Here is a 21,636-nt window from a genome sequence, read left to right on the forward strand (position 1 = left end):
AGATATTTATCCCAGATGAGAAAACTCTCTATGAACATTAGTGCCGAGACTTAGAGGCTCATCCTTTCAGAGCACTGAGAACGACCTTCCTGGGTACTCTTGTAGCCAGTGTGTGTCAGAGGTGGCCTTTGAACCCAGGTCTTCAAGCATTGAAGTTGGTTGTCTCTCCACTAGGGAATAAAGAAGATGCATATGGGAGAGTCATTGCAGTTCGCCCTCTGGCCTAGGGCTGGTGAGGGTGGTCTAGACAGTTGCAGGTGTGAGGTAGTTCTACCAGTTTGGAGGCCTTGGGCTTGATTTTCAGAGAAGGCCAGGTATGCAGTGCTAGGAAGCAGGAGCTGAGTGAGGTGTAGCAGCCAAGGGGAAGCTGGAACTGTTGAAGAAGGGAGGATTTGAGCAAAGCACCTACCTGGAGCTTATGGTGTAAGGGGACCTTCCAGATGTCAGTCTTTCCTAGGTGAGAGGTGGGTGGGGAGCAGTTGGGCTTTTTTAAGGTTGCCAACGCCTTTTGTGCTGTCAGTACTTCTGTCAGAGAAGCTCAGGCTTTTTCAGATCTGTCTGTTGGCAGATACCTCTCTTTCACCTCCTAACTGAAGGTGTAGTGTACATATACCCCTTAGAGTAGGGATTCTTAACTTTGTGTCATGGACATCTCTGGAAGCCTATGGATCTTTTTTTTCAAAATATAATCATGTTTTGGTTTTGTTTTTTTTTTTGAGACAATCAGGATCAAATGACTAGCCCAGGGTCACACAGCTAGTAATTGTTTGAGGCCAGATTTGAACTCAGGTCCTCTTGCCTGCAGGACTGATGCTGTATCCATTGCACCACTTAGCTGCCCCAGTAATATTTTTAAATGTGTCAAATATATAGGATTACAAAGGAAACCAATTATACTAAAATATAGTCACATAATATTAGGGTAAAAAACCCAAGCTGTCTTGCAGGAAGCTTGAGGGAGGGGGGGAACTTCTGTGAATTTCTGCCTGTATTATCTTTTTACCTTCCTCATCTGATCTCCACTTAGAGCCACACAAGGTCTACTGGGAAGTGAGGTAAGTTCTTAATGGTCAGGGAGCAGCTTTTCAGTGTGGCTAGCTGAGAGGTTCCTTGACTACGAGAGAAACATGAGACTGAGAAGTGTTTGGAAGGTGGGGAACAAATGAGGTGTGCCTGCCTTGAAACTGCAGCCTGAGGAGTTGGGGACATCTTAGAAGTTCGAGAATTCCTAGAATTCGAGAACAGAGAGAGGTCTTCAGCAGACTGACAGTGAGCTTGGAAGGCTTCGATGACATCTAACGACTCTTCTGGCTCCCAAAACATTTAAAGCAGTCTAAAAGGCAGCTTCATTCTTAACATATTCCGTGGGGTGGGAACAGGTGGGGAAACCAAGGTGAAAACGAGGTGATCTGACTGACTGGTTTGTGCCAGAAACCTCCTAACTTCCATTTCTGTGAAGAAAGAACTTTCCAGTGACTCTTCTGAAGCTGGGATTAGCAAAGAGAAGAAGGTAGAGAATTCAGAGGAAAAAGAACTGATGGTGGCTGGAAGACTAGCTGAAGGAGAGAGAGTTAGGTTTGTGATCTGAAGAGGGAGGAGGAACTTTTGAATATGAGACCAAACAGGAAAGGTAAATCGAGACCCAGGGAGGTGGTGAGAGAGATTTCCAGAGTCATGTAGGTAGGGAGTAAATAGCAGAGATGGAATTTGAACTTGGATCAGCTGTGCTTCAACACGCTGGCCGCCGTTTCTAAAGATCTTTTTATTTAAAAAATATATACATATAATATATATGTCTGTATACATGTATAGACACTTATTTGCATACATGTGTACACATATCTACATATACCTGCATCTGTACACACACGCACCCCCAAATGATCTGGCCACCTGAGCTCACTGTACAGTTCCACCTGAAGAAACCTGTCCGCAGTCTGCAGTTCTGTACCCTGGACCCTCGGTAATTTCTCTTGATAAACGGGTTTCACCATCCCCTTAACATCCTTGCAGCTTGAAAATAGCTGAACCTGAATTGGAAGAGGGAGTTGGATGGTAATCCTTTTCATCTTCTGGGAGGTGTGGAAGAAAAAACCAGGCACGCAGTTTCTAGCTGATCTCTGAGGGAGCCCTTAGGCTTTTCTTTAAAGAAAAAAAAAGATTTCATTTCTTTGCTGAAATGTTGATCCTCAGTGAAAGCTAAAACTCTTCACAAATCAGGGTGTGCACACCTGTTTCTCATGGGGCTGTGACACCTGCATGTCAACTGAGGTCTATGGGTTAACCCTTCGATGATTCACAGGCAAATCTCTTTCTAGAAGGTTTTTTTCCCTTTTTTTCAACTTAGGGAGTTATATGTTCTGATAGTTTTCATGTTTAATCTGTGTGCTACATTGTCTAGAAAGTCAGCCTTGGAGCCAGTTAGACCTGAGTTCACAATCTGCCTTTAAGGCATACTGACTGGATGATTAAGATGAGAATATGAGTGGTAGAGGTGTGGATAGAGAGCAGAACTTAAGTCAGGAAGACCTGAATTCAAATTCTCCCTCAGACACAGACTAGCCATGTGACCCTGAACAAATTATTTAACCTCTTTTAAGCCTCAGTTTCCACATCTGTAAAATAGAGGTAATAATAGCACTGATTTCGAAGGTTGTGGTGAGGCTCAAATGACATAACATGTAAAGTGCTAAAAATGTTTCCAAAAGCCTAACATACGTAGGAGTACAAAGGAGACCAATTCTGTGGAAATGCGGTTACCACAATGTTAAAAATAAACAAGCAGGTTAAGAACCTCTTGGAGGAGTCATGAGGGAGGCTATCGTAGCTCCTCGTCCCCCCCCTTATCTGATTCCCACTTAGAGCCAAGCAGGGTCTCCCAGGGGTGGCTCTGGGAGTTTTTAAGTGTGGGAGCTTCTTCAGTGCAGCTGGCCAAGAGTTTCCTTGGCTGAGTAGAGAAGCACGTGACTGAGAGGTTTTCGTCCCCGGTGAAACCCAGGTCCCAGGATTTTGGGGAACCATTTGGTGCTTGAGAAACTTCTCATCTTGGCGATTTTTGGCAGTGTAGTCCTTTGGGGTGTGGTGGCTGAGAACTCCTCTGCAGAGTCTTGTAAAAAGTCTTGGGTTGGTCACTCTCAGTGTCCTGGTCTGTAACATGAAGCGCGCCCACCCCCACCTCCCCGGGATTCTAGGGCATGCATGCGGGCACGCAGGCTGTCATTCCGCTGTGTGGGGGCTCGCTCTGCCAGAGCCCAAGGTCACACAGCCAGAAGGTGTCACAGACAGTTTGAAAAGCCTACTCCCTGGCCAGCTGTTTTTAACTTGAATGATTTAGGGGGCTGAATTCTTAGCTTCCTTCTGTTTTTCCTTTTCCTGTTTTTCTTGAGAGAAGGAAGAAGACCATCATTTGTCCACCTGGGAGGTGGGAGGGGCAGGATGGAATTGGTTGGGGGTGGGGGAAGGGCAGCAGCCCCTAGAAAATTGAGTGTTGGCAGAACTTGGTTTGTTGATGTAGGAATTTCTAATAAGCACAGTTCACCTTCGCATTGTGAAAAGTTTGTTTAAAGAAAGGATCATATTGAGCCAAACATAGACTCTGCTCCTCAAATGAGATCTTGTCAAATAGGGAAAAAAATAAATCAAGTCAGCAAGCATTTATTAAGTGCCTTCTGTGTACCAGAGACTGTACTAAGTGCTGGAGATACAAAGCAAGGTAAAAACAGTCACTGCTCCCAGTGCATTCAGATTTTATACTGGCCAGATTTGGGGCGAGGGAAATGGGAAGCATAAAACTCTGGAAGCCTCAAGTAGGGAAGACAAATTGTTCTAATTAAAACCATTCTTCCTTATTAAAGAAGACCCCTTAGCCAGGAATAGGGACCCTTCCTCAAGTGCTGCCCTTTGACTGAATCCAAACTTCACGGAACAAATCCCCTGAGTTTTGTTTAGGATTTGTACCATAGAAGTTGGACTCAGGCAAAAGGCTGCCCCCAAGGACCTAGGAGGCTCCACGTGGCCTCTAGGCCTCCAGTTCCCCACCCCTGCATTAGATCTTTAGTAGGTATGAGCTGGTAGCCTAGTGTGTATGGGATACGTATTCCTTTAGAGGGTTGAGATGAATTCTGGAGCATCTGGGGAAAGAGATGGGTCTGAGAGCATTTATGCCCAAACCTAAATGCTCCGGACAGCAGCAGCCTACTCACTCAGACTTTCTCAATAACTTTTCGAGTTATATCAGGGATGAAGCTTCAGTTAGTCATGTCTTGTTGATCATTTAATAAAAATATTTAAGTGCCTGTTACGGGGCAGACAATACAGATACAAAGACAAAAATGAAACTGTCCTCATCCTCAAGGGGATTACATTCTCCTTGAAGAAGAAACAACATGTAGAGACAGAAAAATGCAAACTGTACATCTACAAAGTACATCCAGTGGGGAAGGGAATGGAGGAGGTGGCATCCCAGGGGAATTCACAGAAGGCCTCCCGTAAGAGGGATCACAAAGCCAAGCCCCTCAGCGTACAGATGAGGAACTTGAGCTCAGAGAGATGAGAAGACTTGGCCAAGGTCACATGTAGCTGGTAGAACCAGGATTTGAACCTATGTCCCCTGTCTCCAACCCCAGGACTCTTTCTCTTGCCCCTTGCTGCCTCCCTTGCTTACAAATGCATTCATCCTCCACTTAAAAGGTGAACCTTATACCTGATGGCTATTACAGTTAATTTTGGTGCCCGAGTGACTTAGCACGTTTAGTATTGTTCAGAAGTGGGGAGTCTTTCCTCTACCCCCAAATGTACTTTTCACTTCATGTATTTCTGATTTCCAGGCTGTAATAAGGAATATTAGTCTTACTAGAACTCAGTTTCTGTATCTGTAAAATGAGGACATTTTGATTCCTAAGGGTGATTCCAACTTTAATGTTCAACAAACCTACTTAATATTCTTGCCATCGGGGTTTATGGCTTTAACAACTCGAGAATACTTTTTTATGAGAACGGTGGAATCATTTCCCTGATAGAGAAAAAGATCGACAGTTCCCTGCGACTCCAGACGTTCCTCCAGAATATAGACTATAAAGGGCGTAGTGCAGGTTAGAGGGCCCTGTACCAGCAGAGGGCAAAAACCACGTCACCTGTCAGAGACTCAGGCATCTCTCTAAGGAGCCGTAACTATACCTTTGAGCCCAAGGATCGACTTTCTTTGTATCCTCCGAGCTCAGCACTGTGCCTGGCACTGAGCTAGTGCTTAGTAAAGGTTCGTTGCCTTGACTTCTTAACCTTTCTGTTTCATGGACCCCTTTGGCCATTTTGGAAGCCTGCGTACCCTTTTTAATAAGAACGTTTCTAGGTGCATAAAAAAATCCACAGTATGACAAAGAAATTAATCATATTGAAATAAAGTTGTCTACCTATAGCTATGATGTACATGTACACATGTACAGATAAATACATATACACATATACACACATTTGTGTGTATATGTGTATACATACATACATACATACATACATACATATACACACACATGTTCATGGATCCCAGGTTAAGAACCCCTTCTCTGAGGCTGCAAGTTATAGACTGTTTGGTAATCTGCATTAAGGAAGGGAATTTCCCCACAAAGGTGAAGCCGCTGGTCTGTACCCACCCTGCAGATGATCACAGCTGGAAGAGACCTTAGACACTTAATCCAAATTCTCAATTTTCAAAATAAGGAAGTTGAGGCTCAATCATTTGACAATTTATCAAGCACCCACCATGTTCCACTCATTATGCTGAGCTCTGGGAAGGGCAAATGATTGCTCCAAGCGTAGATAGCAGCAAATTTAATACAGAAAACAGGATTCCTAACCCAGCTCTGAAACGACATGCGTCTGTGGGACATTGTGTCGTCTCCCAGGAGAAACACTATCTGAGCCTTCTTGCAGTCGTTAGATTATCCCATTTGCTCTCCTCATTCATATCCCATTTACACCACATCAGTCATATTGGAAAATGTATATTTGAAGGTTGGGATACATACATTTCCAACTCTGTGCTGATTTCCCCTTCAAGTGAACCGTATGTATCATTTCAGCTTTCTATCTGTTTGAAAAAACAACCACCAAAGGTATTAAATGTTTTCAGGATTTATAAACAAAGTGAAAAAAATGCTCAATTAAAATATTATCTTGCAACTATGAAGTGTATCTAATTTAAAAATTGACGTAGCTCTGATTTTTAAAGTAAAACTGACATTTGAACCAATAAATCCTCTTAGTTTGGAAAAAGTTAGAGAATGCTCTGACTGATGGAAATTAACATGGGGCTTATTTTTTTCGATTTTTATTTTTTTAAATAATTTCTCTTGAAGTAAGTGTTACCCAAATTATGAGGACCATTACAATTTCCATTCTCAGTTTCAAATTTTTTGAGTTGGGTGATTTGGGTGACTCTGACTCATTCCTCAGTGATTAAAATATCTTCTTGAACTTGGTTGTTGTATTTCTCTAACAGGCGACTAGATGCCAACCACATTACCTCAGTCCCTGAGGAGAGCTTTGAGGGTCTCGTTCAGTTACGGCATCTGTGGCTCGATGACAATAGTCTGAGTGAAGTTCCTGTCCGACCACTCAGCAACCTCCCCTCTCTCCAAGCTCTGACTTTGGCTCTCAACAAGATCACAAGCATCCCTGATTTTGCCTTTACCAACCTTTCAAGCCTTGTGGTTCTGTAAGTACCCATTACTTTAAATTTCTTGTTCAAGTCAGTCTTAAGAAGTACTTACACACACTAAGCTAAATGGAGAAGTGGGAGTTTGAAGGAGGGGCATCTCTTGGCATTTAACCATTTAACACCATAAAAAGTACTTGGTCTTCTGTGGCTCATTACCAGAGAGGCAAAACACAATGCAGCTCTCAACACTAAATAAATGATTATTTTGCTGAACTGCCCTGGCCAGGTCACACACAAAATAATTCCAGCATACTTTTATTAAGCCTCTGTGGCATGTGCAATAGGAATATTTGCTTTGATCTTTGAGATGGCATAAGAGAAAGTGAGTCTTTAATTTGTGAGAGAACTGGGCAAGATTCGATCAATAAATGTTTATTAATGTGCCAGGCATTGACAAACAAAAGGCAGTCGTTGATGGGGTCTCAGTCTCTATTGTTACCCCAATTGATGAAATGAGAGATCATTTTGAGGAGGTATATGGAAAGCATTGGGCATATAATGACAGTAATTCTGCTCACAGTAATCTGATGATCTCCCCACAGTGGGATGGGGAATGCTGTTGAGAATGTGCACGACAGTTTGAAGAGGATTGAGAGGAATCAGCAGGATCTTGCCATGGAAGTTGGCACAGGAGATGGGCCTCGAATGATGCTTAGGAATTCCATGAGGTGGAGAGGGAGGCATGGGGAACAGCAAAGGCATGAAGGAGGTGAAATACTGAACTTGGGGAGTAGGAAGCAGGTCACTTTATCTGGAGGACATAAAAAGAAGTAATATGGAATAGATCAACAGAAGCAGACTGGAACTATATTGTGAATGGCTTGTCATGTAGGGAGGTCTTTTTGGGTAGCTAGATGGTGCAGAGGATAGAGCAGTGGGCTTGGAATCAGGGAGAATCCTCTTCCTCAGTTCAAATCTGACCTCAGACACTTACCAGTTGTGTGACCCTGAGCAAGTCACTTGACCCTATTTGCCTCAGTTTCCTCATCTGTAAAATGAGCTAGAGAAGGAAATGGCAAACCACTGCAGTATCTATGACATGAAGTCCCCAAATGCAGTAAGTCATGAAGACTCAGACGTGACTGAAAAACAACTGAACAACAGATTTATTTTTGAGGTCACAACAAGCCAACTGAAGGTTGGTTCCTTGAACCAAGGAATGGTCAGATTTCTTCTTCAGGAAGATTATTTGGGCATCCATAAGAAGGACAGACTGGAGAGGGGAGGGACTAAAAGCAGGGAGTTCATTTTAGGAGGCCAGGGTAAAAAGTTCAAGGGAGAGAACATTAAAAGACCTTCTGACCTTGCCATCAGATTTGCTGTGTGCAAAGACCCAAGCGGAGCCAAATACTGCATAAGCCATGTTTGGTTTGGGCTTTAATGGGGATCATGGGTTTCTTTTTAGTATTTGGATTCATTTGGGGCCAGGGCTTAGCAAATAAGTACATTTTGTTCCAGGTTTGGGTTCAGGTCTCAGCTATCCATGCTAGAAGGTAATAGAAATTAAATTTTGTTAACATGCTCCTGTTACAGACCTTTTGCAAGATCAAGCTTCTCTTCTCCCCTGTTTAAAAATAAATCATCAAGGGCAAATGATAGAAGATTTTGTAATGGTTTTTATTTAAGATGCAGTTCACAACGTTTTCCCTCTATTTTAAATAGGTAGATAGAAAATTAATCTAAAGTCCATTCCCACATGACTAACATGCCCTTTCCCCAGGTATCCTAACTCCTTCGTGTTACAGATAAGGAAACTGGGGCTCACACATTACTGTCCAAGCTCACATGGATAGTTTAGTGACAAGAATCAGATTCACCTCTCTTTTCTTTATTCCATGATATCTCCTTCAATTAAATTTCATTCCACAAAACAAATATTCATGTGGAAGGCACTGGAGATAGAAAGACATACTGGAGGAAGTCTCTATCCTCAAGGAGCTTATATTCTCCTGTGCATGCCTACAAATAAATGAAGATAGGGCTGGAGGGTGGTTGGGATGCTCAGAGAATTCTTCATGTAGGAGGAAACTAAAGATTTCAAGAGAAGGTAATGAGGGGGGAAAGCATGGCAGGGCGGGCGGATGGCTTGTTTAAGTGCAGGGGACAAGGGATTAGCTGCAGGAAACAGCTCCTAGGCTGGTTTACGTGGAGTTTGTGAAGGGTAGTAGGCCATCAACAAAAGCAGGAGGGAGGCTGATAGTATGGAAGCTCCAGTGTCAAGCTAAGAGGCAACAGGGAGCCCCTGAGGGGTTTTAAGCAAGCAGATGATATGGTCAGACCTGTGCCTTAAACAGATTACATATGGAGGACGGATTGGAGAAGGGGGTGTTCTAGACCAACTTTGGCCAAGTTGTGTTATTTCCCTGAGCGTATTTTCTGACCAGTGAAATGAGGGGAATTGTCTTTTACTGAATTATTGCGAGGACTGAATATACAGACTCTTGATTTGGAAGGTGTCCAGGAGGCTAGGTAGTCGAGGACTTCATCTCCTTCCCTCATCCTCTTCATCTTATGTATCACCCAGACATCTTCTCCCATCTGTCCATCACCCTAGTCTCTAATGAAGAGGTGAAGTGGTGGCCCTCCTTCTCCTTGTCAGGACAAACCTCTCTACAAGGCACACCTTTGCTCCAGACCATTACCTGCAGCAGATTGCCCCTTCTCTTATCCTCATTTTCTCATATTTTCAGTCTCTCGACTCCTTCTTTGACACTTACAAACACGCCCAAATCTTCTCTCCATTCTTTTAAAAGCAAAAAAACTTCACTTAATCCCACCATCCCTGCTAGCTCTTTCAATATCTGCCCCCACCCCTATGCTGCCAGCTTAAACCCCTTTCAAAAGTTGTCTATCCAAATTCTCTCAAACTTCTCTCCTCACATGGTCTTCTAAAATCTTTCCCCTCTGAATTCTGGCCTCATCATTCAGCTGAAAACTGCTTTGCAAAGTTATCAGTGATTTCTTAATTGACAGATCTAATGACTTTTTCTCAATTTTCATCTTTCTCAGCATAGCTTGCAGCCTTTGACACTGTCTATCCTTTTAATTTGACACTTACCGCCTGCAGCTAGGTGGTACAACAGATGGAGTGCTGGGCCTGAAGTCAGGAAGACTCATCTTCCTGAGTTCAGATCTGGCCTCAGACCCTTACTAGCTATTTGACCTTGGGCAAATCACTTAACCTTTTTGCCTCAGTTTCTTCAAAAGGAAATGGCAAACCACTCCAATATCTCTGCCAAGAAAACCCTAAATGGGGTCTTGAAAAGACTGAACAGCAAGCACACAGTCCCTCGTTGGTTTAGTGCTGAAACTCATGTGAGAGATATTTCAAGTACTTAACACAGTTACTGCCTAGAGATATCTACATGTTGTTTTCGATTCTTTTTTTCCCCAGGCACCTTCATAACAATAAAATTAAGACCCTGGGCCAGCACTGTTTTGATGGGTTAGACAACTTGGAAACCTTGTAAGTACATCTTGAATATCTGTTACTGATCATGATGTGCATTTATACGACCATTGTAAAAGAATATATGACACTGACTCCATCATGATTTCTGATTTTTTGGTCATTTGATGACATTTCAGTTTCGGCAGTCTTATGGCCAGGATCAAGAATAATTCAGCTTTGTGGTTAGAAAAGAAATCTCCCTCCTCTTTGGGGACAGGGTTGGGGTGGGGTGGGGTATTGAGGATTTTAATTAATTGATTTCTTGTTAATTGCGGCTTTATTTGCATGTTCAATCATGGAACTACGTCTTCATAAAGAAAAGTTTAGAGTATTTAAGAAATCCACAGTGTGCACGACATTTCTGCATTAATTCATTATAACTGGGTTCCGGCTTTATGTCTTAAGCCTCAGTTGAGTTGCTAATCCAGGTGCCCAGGGAGAGCATTGTTACTTCAAAACTGTGGTCTCCTTAAGTATTAATTCACCTAATGTGCTGTTGTTGAATCGGGTGGCAGTGTTGACAAGGCTGACATTATGTTGTGTTCCTTACAAAGGTGATCTCTTTGTAAAAGAGCCTGATCCAAATGAGCCCAGGAGCTGTGAGTTTCTGCCTTGGCCCTTCTTGTTTCTTAGGCTTCTCTAGGGAAACAAAGTCCGAACAGGAAGATTCAGGCCTCTCTTTGGGGGTAGCCCCTATAGCGAAGAGGATCACAGTCCCAGAATTTCATGGAAGTCATTCTGTTCACTAGCTTTAGTCCTCACTTTCTGGGAAATACTGTTAACTCTTACACAGAATGCTGGCCTTAGAGTCAGGAAGCTCCAGGTTCACATGCCTCCTTTACTAGCTGTGGGACCCTGGGCAAACCACTTGATCTCTGTGTGGGCTTCAGCCATCTCCCTGTGATTTGAGTCAGACAGTCTGGAGTTTGTGTTGATGGAGTACGTTCACAACTGGAGTTCCCTGTAGTGATGAAATCTGTTATGAATTTTTAAACCTTTAAAAAACTTTAAGAAAATTCTGAACTTCACAAACACTACTCTCTCCCCAAATACTATTTCCTTTATCTTTTTAGAATAGACACTTATAAAGGACTTCTTTGGTAGTGAATTTCTAAGGAAATAATAATTTTACTACCGTTTTCTGCCATGGAATAAACTGAAGTGAAGATATTAGTGTAGGAGAATTTTTTAACTTGATAAAACGTGTTCATCTGTATGCAGTGTCATCTTCCTAAGCAGAGAGGTAGACAGTAGGAGTACAACTTGGCATATGTTCTCAGACATGACAAAAGGGGTTAATTTATCTTGCTTAATTGTATTTGTTTTTACAAGGGAGGGTTCTGTGGGGGCTTAATTATTGGGTAGTGACAAAGATTTTAAAAAGGAAAAGCATATAAATAAAATATTTAAAAAAGAAAAAACCTATAAGCCTTCTATAAAAGCCTTGGTAATTCTGTGAAACTTTTCTTATTTCCAGTTTTGATTTCTATAACGCATTTATCAATGGGTGACGTTTTTTGGATGATGTCATTTTAGAATGGAGATCTAGCTGGTATAATTCCTTCCAACAGTGGTATCCGATTCAAATAGAAATAATCCCCGCAGCCATAGATTGACGTAGAAGCCACAAACGAACATGATCGGTGTTGTATAGTATTTTTATTTATTTTGTTACACATTTCTCAGTTACATTTTAGTCTAGTTCAGGCCCAGGCCTGGAGTTCTAAGTCTCTGCCTTGCAAAGATGTGATCATTGGTCAATCTGGCTTCATCTTCGTTTTCACATTCCTTTTAGGGACTTGAATTATAATAATTTGGGAGAATTTCCTCAAGCGATTAAAGCATTGCCAAGCCTGAAGGAACTGTGAGTCTTTCTTTGCTCTCTTGATGCCTCACTTTGCCATCCCTCCCACCCCACCCCCAGTCTTCCCACAGGCCTATGGTAGACATCTGAAGTGTCTGTTATATAACTGTATCAAATGAACTGTGTCATTGTCCAGCCCAGTAAGCATTTAGTAAGCATCTACTCTGACTTTAATTAAATCACTTTCCCTTCCTCAGCCCCAGCTTCCTGGTCTGTCAAATGAGAAAGGTTGGTCTGCTCTAGACAGCCTCTGAATCCTTTTCCAGCTCTAAGTCTATACTGCTGTGTGCAAGACATTGTACTGGGTACTGGGGACGCAGGAGACGCCCCACTCTTAGGACGCTTGAGTTCTTCTGTGAAGATAATCATGTTAATAGATAATATGTGTGAGAGTGTGTGTGCGTGTGTAACAACTGAGAGACCAAGGAGGAGGACTCTCCCATAGAAGGTGGCCCATAAATTGGGCCTTTATTATCATCAACAAATCTCTCTCAAGTGTCTGTGACATGTAGGAAGCATCCTGTGTGTGGGGGATATGGAGAGGGAAGCAGCTGGGCTGATGTGTCATCCACAGGGTAGAGCGAGGCTGAGCTTGGAATAGGAGCCGTCAGAGACTCGCATCCTGGTGTCATGGTGGTGTCGCCTTGCTAAGTCTCTTGAGCTCTTTGAGTCTCACTCTCCTCACCTATGAAATAGTGATGCTAATAGCTGTAGCACCTACCTGCTGTGATTACTACAAAGAAAGGGCTCAAAGCACTGTAAAAATAGCTGGTGTTAGGAACAAGGACATAAAGCAACATATAACCCCATGAAGCAGCAGGTGGCAGGGGTAGACAGTAAGGGGCTTACACATAGTAGGCACCTAACGTCTGTTGAATCAGAAATAGAGGGCAGTGCTCCTCGAGGCTTGGAGCAGGTTTCCTGGCAGAGACCTTCATTTAATAACTTTCCTTTTTCTCTTGAACAAATACATTTGTCTGTAATTTTATCACCAAATATGTGTGTATAGGGTGTATGAATGTATGTGTACATACATATACTGTATGTATATATAGCTTATCTGTGTGTGTATATTTGTATTTATATCTGTGGATATACACTATATATGTGTGTATGTTTATGTCTGTGATGAGAGGATGGCATGTTGATCAAGGAAAGCTCTTCGTAGGAAGTAGCAGCTGAGCTAAGACTTAAAGGAAGTTAAAAATCCTGAGAGGTGGCAAAGAATGTCTTTACTCCAAAGCCATAGTTCAATCTGGGATCAAGGGGCAACGTACGTACATACATACGTACATACACACACGCGCACACATATATACAAAACGCAGACACATTCACAGACACACACATACCCATAAAGATGGAGAGACACTCTCTCCTCGGTTAAACTGGCTTTTCAGCTAGGTGCTTAGTGACCTAGCTTCTGAATGTACTGGTCATCTCCAAAACATGAGATAAAATTAGAATTTTCTTGTCTTTTCCCCTTTTTGGGAATTTATTTCAGAATTTTACTATTTGTGTTTCACATTGAGCTTGATAGGAGTATATATTTAAAATTATATTGCCATATATAGTTAGTACATTTTTAAGTACTTCTATGGTAGTAAAGATAACTTCATAATAGAATATGAATTTCAATATAGTTTCTCTCTTTCTTTAGGGGATTTCGTAGTAATTCTATTTCTGTAATCCCTAATGGAGCATTTGGTGGAAATCCACTCTTAAAAACCATGTAAGTACTTTGGAAAGCTTTTTTTTTTTAAATGTAAAATTATGCTAAGCTGCTTCAATCATGCCAGACATCTGGACAGAGCGGGAAAATATCAGCCAAGTCTTTTGGGTATTTGGCATCTGTATGCAGAACGATTTAGTGCTGAACGATTTTATGAACATTTGCCTCTTCCTAACTTTGCAGCCATTTAAATGACAACCCTTTATCTTTTGTGGGGAACGTGGCCTTTCACAATCTTTCGGAGCTGCATTCTCTGTAAGTAGTACGGTAATCGAGGGTTTGGGGTTTTATTTTTGTTAGTCCTACTTTTTCCTTTTGTCTGTAGTGTCTGGAGTGGGATCAGGCTGACTTGTTTACGAGAACACGTTTAGCCAAGTTATCACCATTCCAGGCTGAGCTGGGGGGATTTGGGGCTGATTATGTTTTTAGTACAGCGGCAATTCTGTAATTTGACCTAGGATGAGAATAAAATAGATCAAATATAAAATGTTGTCTTCTATAAGAATTTCTTTTATAATTCTCAGTTTCTTATTCTTCCTTTTTTTTTTTTTATAGAGTCATTCGGGGTGCAGGCATGGTACAGGGATTTCCTAACCTGACTGGAACCGTCAATTTAGAGAGTTTGTAAGTGTGGACCTTTTTAATTTGGGGGTACACAGTCATGAAAAGGGAGTTAATAAGAATAAAGGTGGAAACAGATTGCAAGTTGTCATTGATCATATGAAAGCATCTTTCAGTGCACTAATAGGAAAAGAAATTCCAATTAAAACAGCAGATTTTCAGATGCCCACAAAGCTGGAAGGGATGCTTAATACAAAGACAAAAGAGTGAGAATCCAAAAGATCTTGAAAGGGCTTGACACACAGTAGGCACTCAGTAAATGTTTATTGATTGATTAAAATGTTGGGCTGGATCTAAGATGATGAAGTTTTCTGTAACAAGGATAGGTGCAAAGTTTTACACTGAGGTTAAAAAGCAACTTAAGAACTATAAGTTGGAGGAGGCTTGGCTAGAAAACGATTCTTGTTTTAGAAAGGTGGAAGATCTGAGGATATGATTGAATTGCAAGCTTCATGTGACTCACTGTGACACAGGAACCAGAAAATCACTAGTGTCTTCCCAGGCTACATTAGGAGAAGTATAGTGTCCAACTCCGAGGGAGGCAGTAGTCTCCCTATATTCTGCACTTGGCATTACCACATCCAAAAGATTGTGTTCAGTTCTGGGCATCAGATTTTATTTAAAATGGTAACAAGCCTGAATACGTGTGATGGAAAATGACCAGTTTGGGGTGAGGGGAGTGGATATGGCCACACAAGAAATGTTTGAGAGAATCAGCCATGTTCAGCCCAGAGAAGACTTTGAGGGCAGGGGGGAGAGGATTTCTGGTTTCAGGTATTGGAAGTGCTGTTCTGGAAGAAGGATTAGATTTATTTTTCATGTCCCCAGGGACCACAGCTAGGAGCAGTGGGTAATAATGGCAGAGAGGCAGATTTCAACTCAGTGTAACAGGAAACTTCCTAATATTTCACATTGATTCAAAGTGGAATGGGCTGTTCAGGGAATTCTTCATCACTGGGAGTCTTTGAAACAGAGGTTGGAAGACATTGTTAGGGGGGTGGTTGATGTTCACCTATAGACTGGACTAAGTGATGTCTGAGGTCCAGCTCTGGGATTCCACAGTAACCTCTTCCTGCTCCGATCAGTTTGTCTCACAGCCACCAAATTAACCTTTCGAAAGCTTTCATTGGGTCACTTGCCAGAAAGATGTTAGTGATTCCCCTTTACAGTAGGGTAAAACCCACATTCCTTAGTCTAGCACTGAAAACCTACTATATCGTGGCTCCAGCATTCCTACTGTTCTTCAGAAACTCCTTCTCTAGAAGCAGACTAGTTTAATCACTATCCTTCCTGCATACCATACTCATTTGTATCCGGTTCCCCAGCCAGGAACGTACTCTCTACCCCATCTCCATTCCCCCAAACTCTGCCTTTCCTTATTTTCTCCATTTTCAAGTCCCAGCTCCTTGAAATCTTCTCATAGCATTTTGACCTAGAATTTATCTTTTGTCCTCCCCTAACTGCTCATGTCAGTTGTTGCTATTGTAGACTCCTGGCGAGCTCTTTCTCTTCTTACTGCTGCCCTCTGTCTCTTACTTAGTCAGGAAGACACTCACTGTGTAACACTGGGCAAATCATTTAACTTCTCAGGGCAAAAGTTTCCTTAACTGTAAAATGAGGGAGTTGGGCTCCGCCTCATATTTGTCTTTCAGCTCTAAATCTATGATGCTGTGAAGTGAAAAAAGGGCATAAATGAAAATGGTAGTCATGGGAGTGGGAAGGGGAGGGGACAGATGGGGAAAAATGCTTTTAAAGTAAAATGGATACATCTGAGAGATAACCTGGTGAAAGGGAGTGGGTCTGGAATTAAAGAACCGAAGTTCAAATCCTACTTCCTCTACTTATTAACCATGTGATGGGCTAAATATTCATTCAGTTCACCTTTCTGTGCTTGAGTTTTCTCATCTGGGATGAAATGACTCCTGGAGTCATTCTACCTCCTCAGTGATGACATGGGGATTTTCCAAAGATGGGGCCAGGGGAGATGGAGAAGGCAAAGAGGATTCCAAAATGTTGAGGCTGCTTTCTGAATCACTGAGTATCAAAGACAGAAAGAGGGAAGGAAGGAGGGACTGGTCTAAGATGATGGATGGACTTTTCTTAACTGCCGGTACGGAAAATGGAATGTTTTCTTTGACATTGTTGATGACATGTTTTACATACTTGGACAAGTTGGTTTGGAAACCTAAAAGAGGAGTTCATTCATCTTGCTCAGCTTCTGACCTTAGGTATTGGGATTGACAGGGCCTATGTGCAAAGACTGGAGTATTTATTTTTTTATATAAGAATGGAATTCTGTTGATCTGCATGGGCTCTCAATAGTGCAATGTTTTTTCCACAGAACCTTGACGGGCACCAAGATAAGCAGTATACCCAGTAACTTGTGCCAAGATCGAAAGAAGCTTAAGACCTTGTAAGTTGGAATCTTTTACTCTCACCTCTGTTGTCACTGCACATTTGAAAGATAACCAGGGACTTGAGTTATCTTTCGGTGTTCTCCCTGAGTTAGTGAAGGATTGTTTTAGGGCAGGCATTTTTTCTTGATTGGCTCCACCAATAGAGGTGTGCAGAGGGATGGGTAGTCCAACTTGGGGATAATGTGAAAATGACGTGGATTTTGAAATGTGTTGGTATCCCATTTGGGGGATTGACTTCAAATGAATAGATCTTGGAGTTTCTATGGATATCTAGCTCAGTGTGCATCAAGAGGGCATATCCTGAACTACATTGAGAGAGGCATAGTGTCCAAAACATGGTGACTACTCTCCACAGAGACACTAAAATATGGTACCCAGAACCAAAAAGAGGAAGTAGTTTGAAGGAAGAGTAAAGCAGGTCTGTCACCTCCCTTGTTCTGGATACCATATCTCTACTAGTAAAACCCAGTATCCCAGTAGAGAGATAACATGGACAACTTCTGTCCCCAACTCGGGCACATCGTGGGCAGCTTTGACCAAGGCACTTAATTTCACAGTTTCCCAGGCAACTCTGTATGACAGTAAGTTATAGAAAGTTGCTCATCTGCATAGAGGGAGTTTTCCATACGGGAATTCCCACACCCATGAAATCCTAGGTTCACACACAAAAAAGCTGGGCTTTTTGGGGCCACTGCCCTACTGAGGTACTGTTGACTGAGGTACTCTATTCTGATCAATCCAAATATCGTCAGTAAGCATTTGTTGAATGCCTCTGTCGTTGCCATCTTGGAGATGTAAGAGTCAAAAGTAGTCTCTACCCTCATGGAGCTCCCATTTTAATGAGACAGCGTAGGCATAGTTAGTACACACAAGATCTCTACAGATTAGATGGAAGGTCACCTGAGACAGGGTGTGGACGAGCTGGAGCACAACTGGGTCCAAACAAGGGGTACCAGAATGGTGAGACTCTGCCTTTGAATGGCTGGTTGAAGGAACTGGGGATTTTTAGGCTATAGAAAATAAGATCCACTGGGAACTTGGCAGCTCTTTGTGGCTTTTTGAAGGGCTGTCCCATAGCAGAAATATTAGCCATGTTCTGATTGGTCCCAGAGACAGAGCTAAGAACAGTGAGGGGGGGTTACAGATGAGGTGTGCTCTGGTTTGATGTAACTAAAAGTCTCCATCAGATCTGAATAAGGGTTATCCTTATCCCAAAGTGGTCTGAACTGCTCTGGCAAGTTAAAGGGTCTTTAGACCAAACTAGTCTTGACCGCTTTCTGGAGGTATACCCAGACCAGAATGGGTGAGACCAGATGGGCCTTCTGAAGTCCAGGACTCTGAGATCCTCTGCAAAGAAGAAAGCTGAGCTTGATGGCTCATCCACTTCCACATCCCCCCTGCCTGCTTATTTACTCTTTGTCATGCCACCCAGCTCCCATACATACTTGTACTGACTCACCAGACTAAGCAGAGCTGCCTTTTGGGAAATCTTTCTTGGTGCAAGGATGGGTTAAATGTTTGGGTGAACATGTTGCAGAACAGTCAGCAAAATAAAAGTGAGATGTCACCGAGTCAACCTGTGCTAATGATGCCAGTCAGTCTCCTGACTTTATGCACTTTCTCTGACTCCCCTCTTACCCCCCAACACACACACACCTGGAATTCTTTCTCTCCTCCTGTCTACTTGTTGGCTTCCTTCAAGTCCCAACTAAAACTCCACCTTCACAAAGAAGCTTGTCTGGATCCCCGGTTATTCTAGTGCCTTCCCTCTACATCTTATCTTCAGTTTGTCCTTTCAGTCACTCATTTGCACATAGTTGCTTCATGTTGTATTCCCCATTAGATTGTGAGCTCCTGGAGAGCAGGGACTGTTCTTTTTGGCTTTTCTTTGTGTCTCTAGCGCTGTGCTTAGTAAATGCTGATTGACTGACCAGTTGGTTTAGCCATCATTAGAAGGCTGAGATAACAAAAGAAGCAGTGGCATGTCTAAGTGGTGTGATACTGGTTTTATGTACTTGATACAGAGATTGTATTGGGACAGATTACAGTGGAGAATGTTGATTTCTGACTGTCCTCTGAAAATCAAACTTAATTTAAAGCCTTGTTTTTTTTCATTTTTAAGTTTTTTTGTAACATGTTAAATATATACATACTTGAAGGGACATGTGTATAGTTATAACTATTTTAATATTTGGTAATATGTGTCTGTATAATACATTCTAAAACATATGTACATATAGAATTATATATAGTTAGCATTTTCATTTTAGAAGTTCCTTTTGCAGATGTTTAGAGGTGAAAAGTGTTAAACCTGCTGCTTAACCTCTGGTCATGGAAAGCTCCTTGTTTTCTGCAGGTTTCGCAGACTGCTTTCTGTGACAGTGCATTTAATGAGACCCTAAAGCAATCATCTTTTTTCTCATCTTCAGGGACTTGTCTTACAACAATATACAGGAACTTCCTAGTTTCAATGGGTGCAGTGCTTTGGAGGAAATGTAAGTTAGTGTTTGCGTTCATTCCTTATAATAATGACAGCTCTTGTGTCTGTATGGCTTTGGTGTTTACAACATGCTTTTCTCAGGGGTGGGAAGTGGTTCCAAATAGAATTTCCTCCATTTTCACATAGTAGGAGTTTATTAATGCTTGCTGAATTCAGTTGAAGAGGAAAAGATTGAGAAAGTGTCCTCATGTTTATAATTCTGCATCCAAGGAACACTTTGGCACTTTGCAGAGCCCTCCCCACACCTCCAACCCTTCAAGGAAGGTATTCACAGATGAATTTTCCCTGTCACTGAGGGAGTAATGAGTGATAGAGCTGGGGCCCACATTCAGAAGCCCAGGGTTCTTTTTCCTGCATCACAAGAAGTTCAAATTCAAATCCAAAGTCCCCTGTTCCTTGTGTATAGATGTTGGCATGCTAGGTGCTCAGGCTTCCCTTGGTGTATTGTCTGAGAATAAGGAGAGCTGCCTGGTTTAGGAAAATTCACCCGATTCTTGCAAAGGTGGTAATGAGGTGGAGACTGGACTTGGACTCAGGATAGACCATGTCTTGAGTCCTGCCTCAGGCAGGCAGTTATCATCTGTGTGACCCTGGGATCATAAGACCACCTGCCTCTGGGGGCTGTTATAAGACCCAATCCAAACAACGTCAATTAAATGCTACATAAATGCTAACTCATTGCTATTAGTGCCCTCACCATGTAATTCTGCCACTTACTGACTGGACTTTGCACTAAAGCTCCGAGGGCCTTATTGTCCTCATCTGTGGAATGAGAAGATGAAGCTAGGAACGGCTAAGATTGCTTCCAGCTCTAAATCTAGGGGCTAAATCCATAATCTTACATGTATCTCACTTTGAAAAGGTAGAATGGCCCATGCTAGTGACACAGGGCAGAGACTGAATAAATGTCACTGTGTTCCTCCTTCAATGGAAATGTGTGCATCTGTCCTGACATTTCTGTGAGGTCTTTGATTTGACCAGAATGGACTATAGCTGTCATCTCCTATAACCCATTCATTTTGTAGATAAGGAAACTCAGGCATCGAAAAGTTAAGTGGCTTGCCCAAAGTCTCATGGGATGGAAGAAACTGAAGTTCTCAAATATAGAGATTGAGAGCCAGAAAGGATCTTAGAAACCATGGTATCCAACCTCCTCATTTTACAGATGAGGAAACTAAAGCCCAGAAAGCTTAAGTGACCTGAATGCAGATCCTCAGACCCTGAATTCAGGACGTTTTTATACTTTTCCCAGTGCCTGTTACCTCTGTGACTTGAGATGATTCATGGGCTTTGATTAGAATGAATTAGGCTATGTGGTTTCTAACTGGCCTCTACACCTCTCTTCTATGGTCATACATCACTGAGGGTTGGGATGTGGAGAATCATTTATATTAGAATAAAGGGATTTGTACAGTTGACAGAAGTCTAGTCCACCCTCTACATTCAAAACATGAGCCCTTGAGAGGGGAGTTTCAGTGGCTTGGCTAAGGACACACATTTAACTTAATGACATGGTTCCATCTCAGAGTCCAGAAGTCTTGAGGAGCAGATGGTCTGATAGTTTTTCCATTATGCCACGGGAATACTGTCATTGCATTCCAGAAGAGCAAGTTCAGTAGTTTTGTATGTTAATCAACTTTCTAAACATACTAAATTAACCTTAGAAATGACTCAAAATTGTTTTTCTTTCTCCATTATTTCAGTTCATTGCAACATAATCAGATCTATGAAATTAAAGAAAGCACCTTCCAAGGACTTACTTCCCTGCGTATCCTGTAAGTCTCTGTATTCTTACTGAAGCTGATCTTTATGAGTCTGTGAATTTATGCACTAATTAAGAGGAATTTATATTGTCAGATGAATGCTATTTATAGACATTGCCTTCCATTCTCTGTGTATATTTTAGCTCAGCCTTAAAATTATGGGACTTCAGAAATAATTGACTCGGTTTCTAACATTACCTATTAAATATAAAGAAAGTATATTTTTTGCTATTTACCTTCTCTTGTGGTCAAATACTTTCAACAATTGTATAATTTTATTAGCATGTGTGAATCCAGCAAAGCGTAGCTTTAAAAACATTCTTGGTTGGGAGGGCTTCTGTGTAAACAATCCCCACAGTTTTACTAGGGAGTAATTTATACTGTTTAAATCACTACAAGTAAGTTAGTGTGATGTACAGCTGGAATTCGAAACCTTGGCTGTCTTGGACAGATCTTTTCACAAGACAGAAGTTTGTCACTCAGATAAACATTTTAAAACCAAGGTGGTTTTCCCTCTGCACAACGTTCCACCTCATGCCTTGCCTTTGTACAGGCTTTCTGTGTTCCCTCTAGGAC

At 42.0% G+C, this 21,636-nt stretch overlaps 1 protein-coding gene across 1 annotated transcript in view; it reads left to right on the forward strand.

Moving 5' to 3' along the window:
* LGR4 (leucine rich repeat containing G protein-coupled receptor 4) overlaps positions 1 to 21,636 on the forward strand; it is a 125,973-nt gene that overhangs the window by 93,184 nt on the left and 11,153 nt on the right. The window contains exons 5-13 of the mRNA XM_072619292.1: positions 6,494 to 6,709; positions 10,107 to 10,178; positions 11,959 to 12,027; positions 13,688 to 13,759; positions 13,943 to 14,014; positions 14,315 to 14,383; positions 16,722 to 16,793; positions 19,227 to 19,292; positions 21,001 to 21,072. Of these exons, the coding sequence (XP_072475393.1) occupies positions 6,494 to 6,709; positions 10,107 to 10,178; positions 11,959 to 12,027; positions 13,688 to 13,759; positions 13,943 to 14,014; positions 14,315 to 14,383; positions 16,722 to 16,793; positions 19,227 to 19,292; positions 21,001 to 21,072 (780 nt within the window). The remainder of the gene's footprint in view (positions 1 to 6,493; positions 6,710 to 10,106; positions 10,179 to 11,958; positions 12,028 to 13,687; positions 13,760 to 13,942; positions 14,015 to 14,314; positions 14,384 to 16,721; positions 16,794 to 19,226; positions 19,293 to 21,000; positions 21,073 to 21,636) is intronic.

The sequence above is a fragment of the Notamacropus eugenii genome, chromosome 6, assembly GCF_028372415.1.
Source record: "Notamacropus eugenii isolate mMacEug1 chromosome 6, mMacEug1.pri_v2, whole genome shotgun sequence".
Classification (NCBI taxonomy): domain Eukaryota; kingdom Metazoa; phylum Chordata; class Mammalia; order Diprotodontia; family Macropodidae; genus Notamacropus; species Notamacropus eugenii.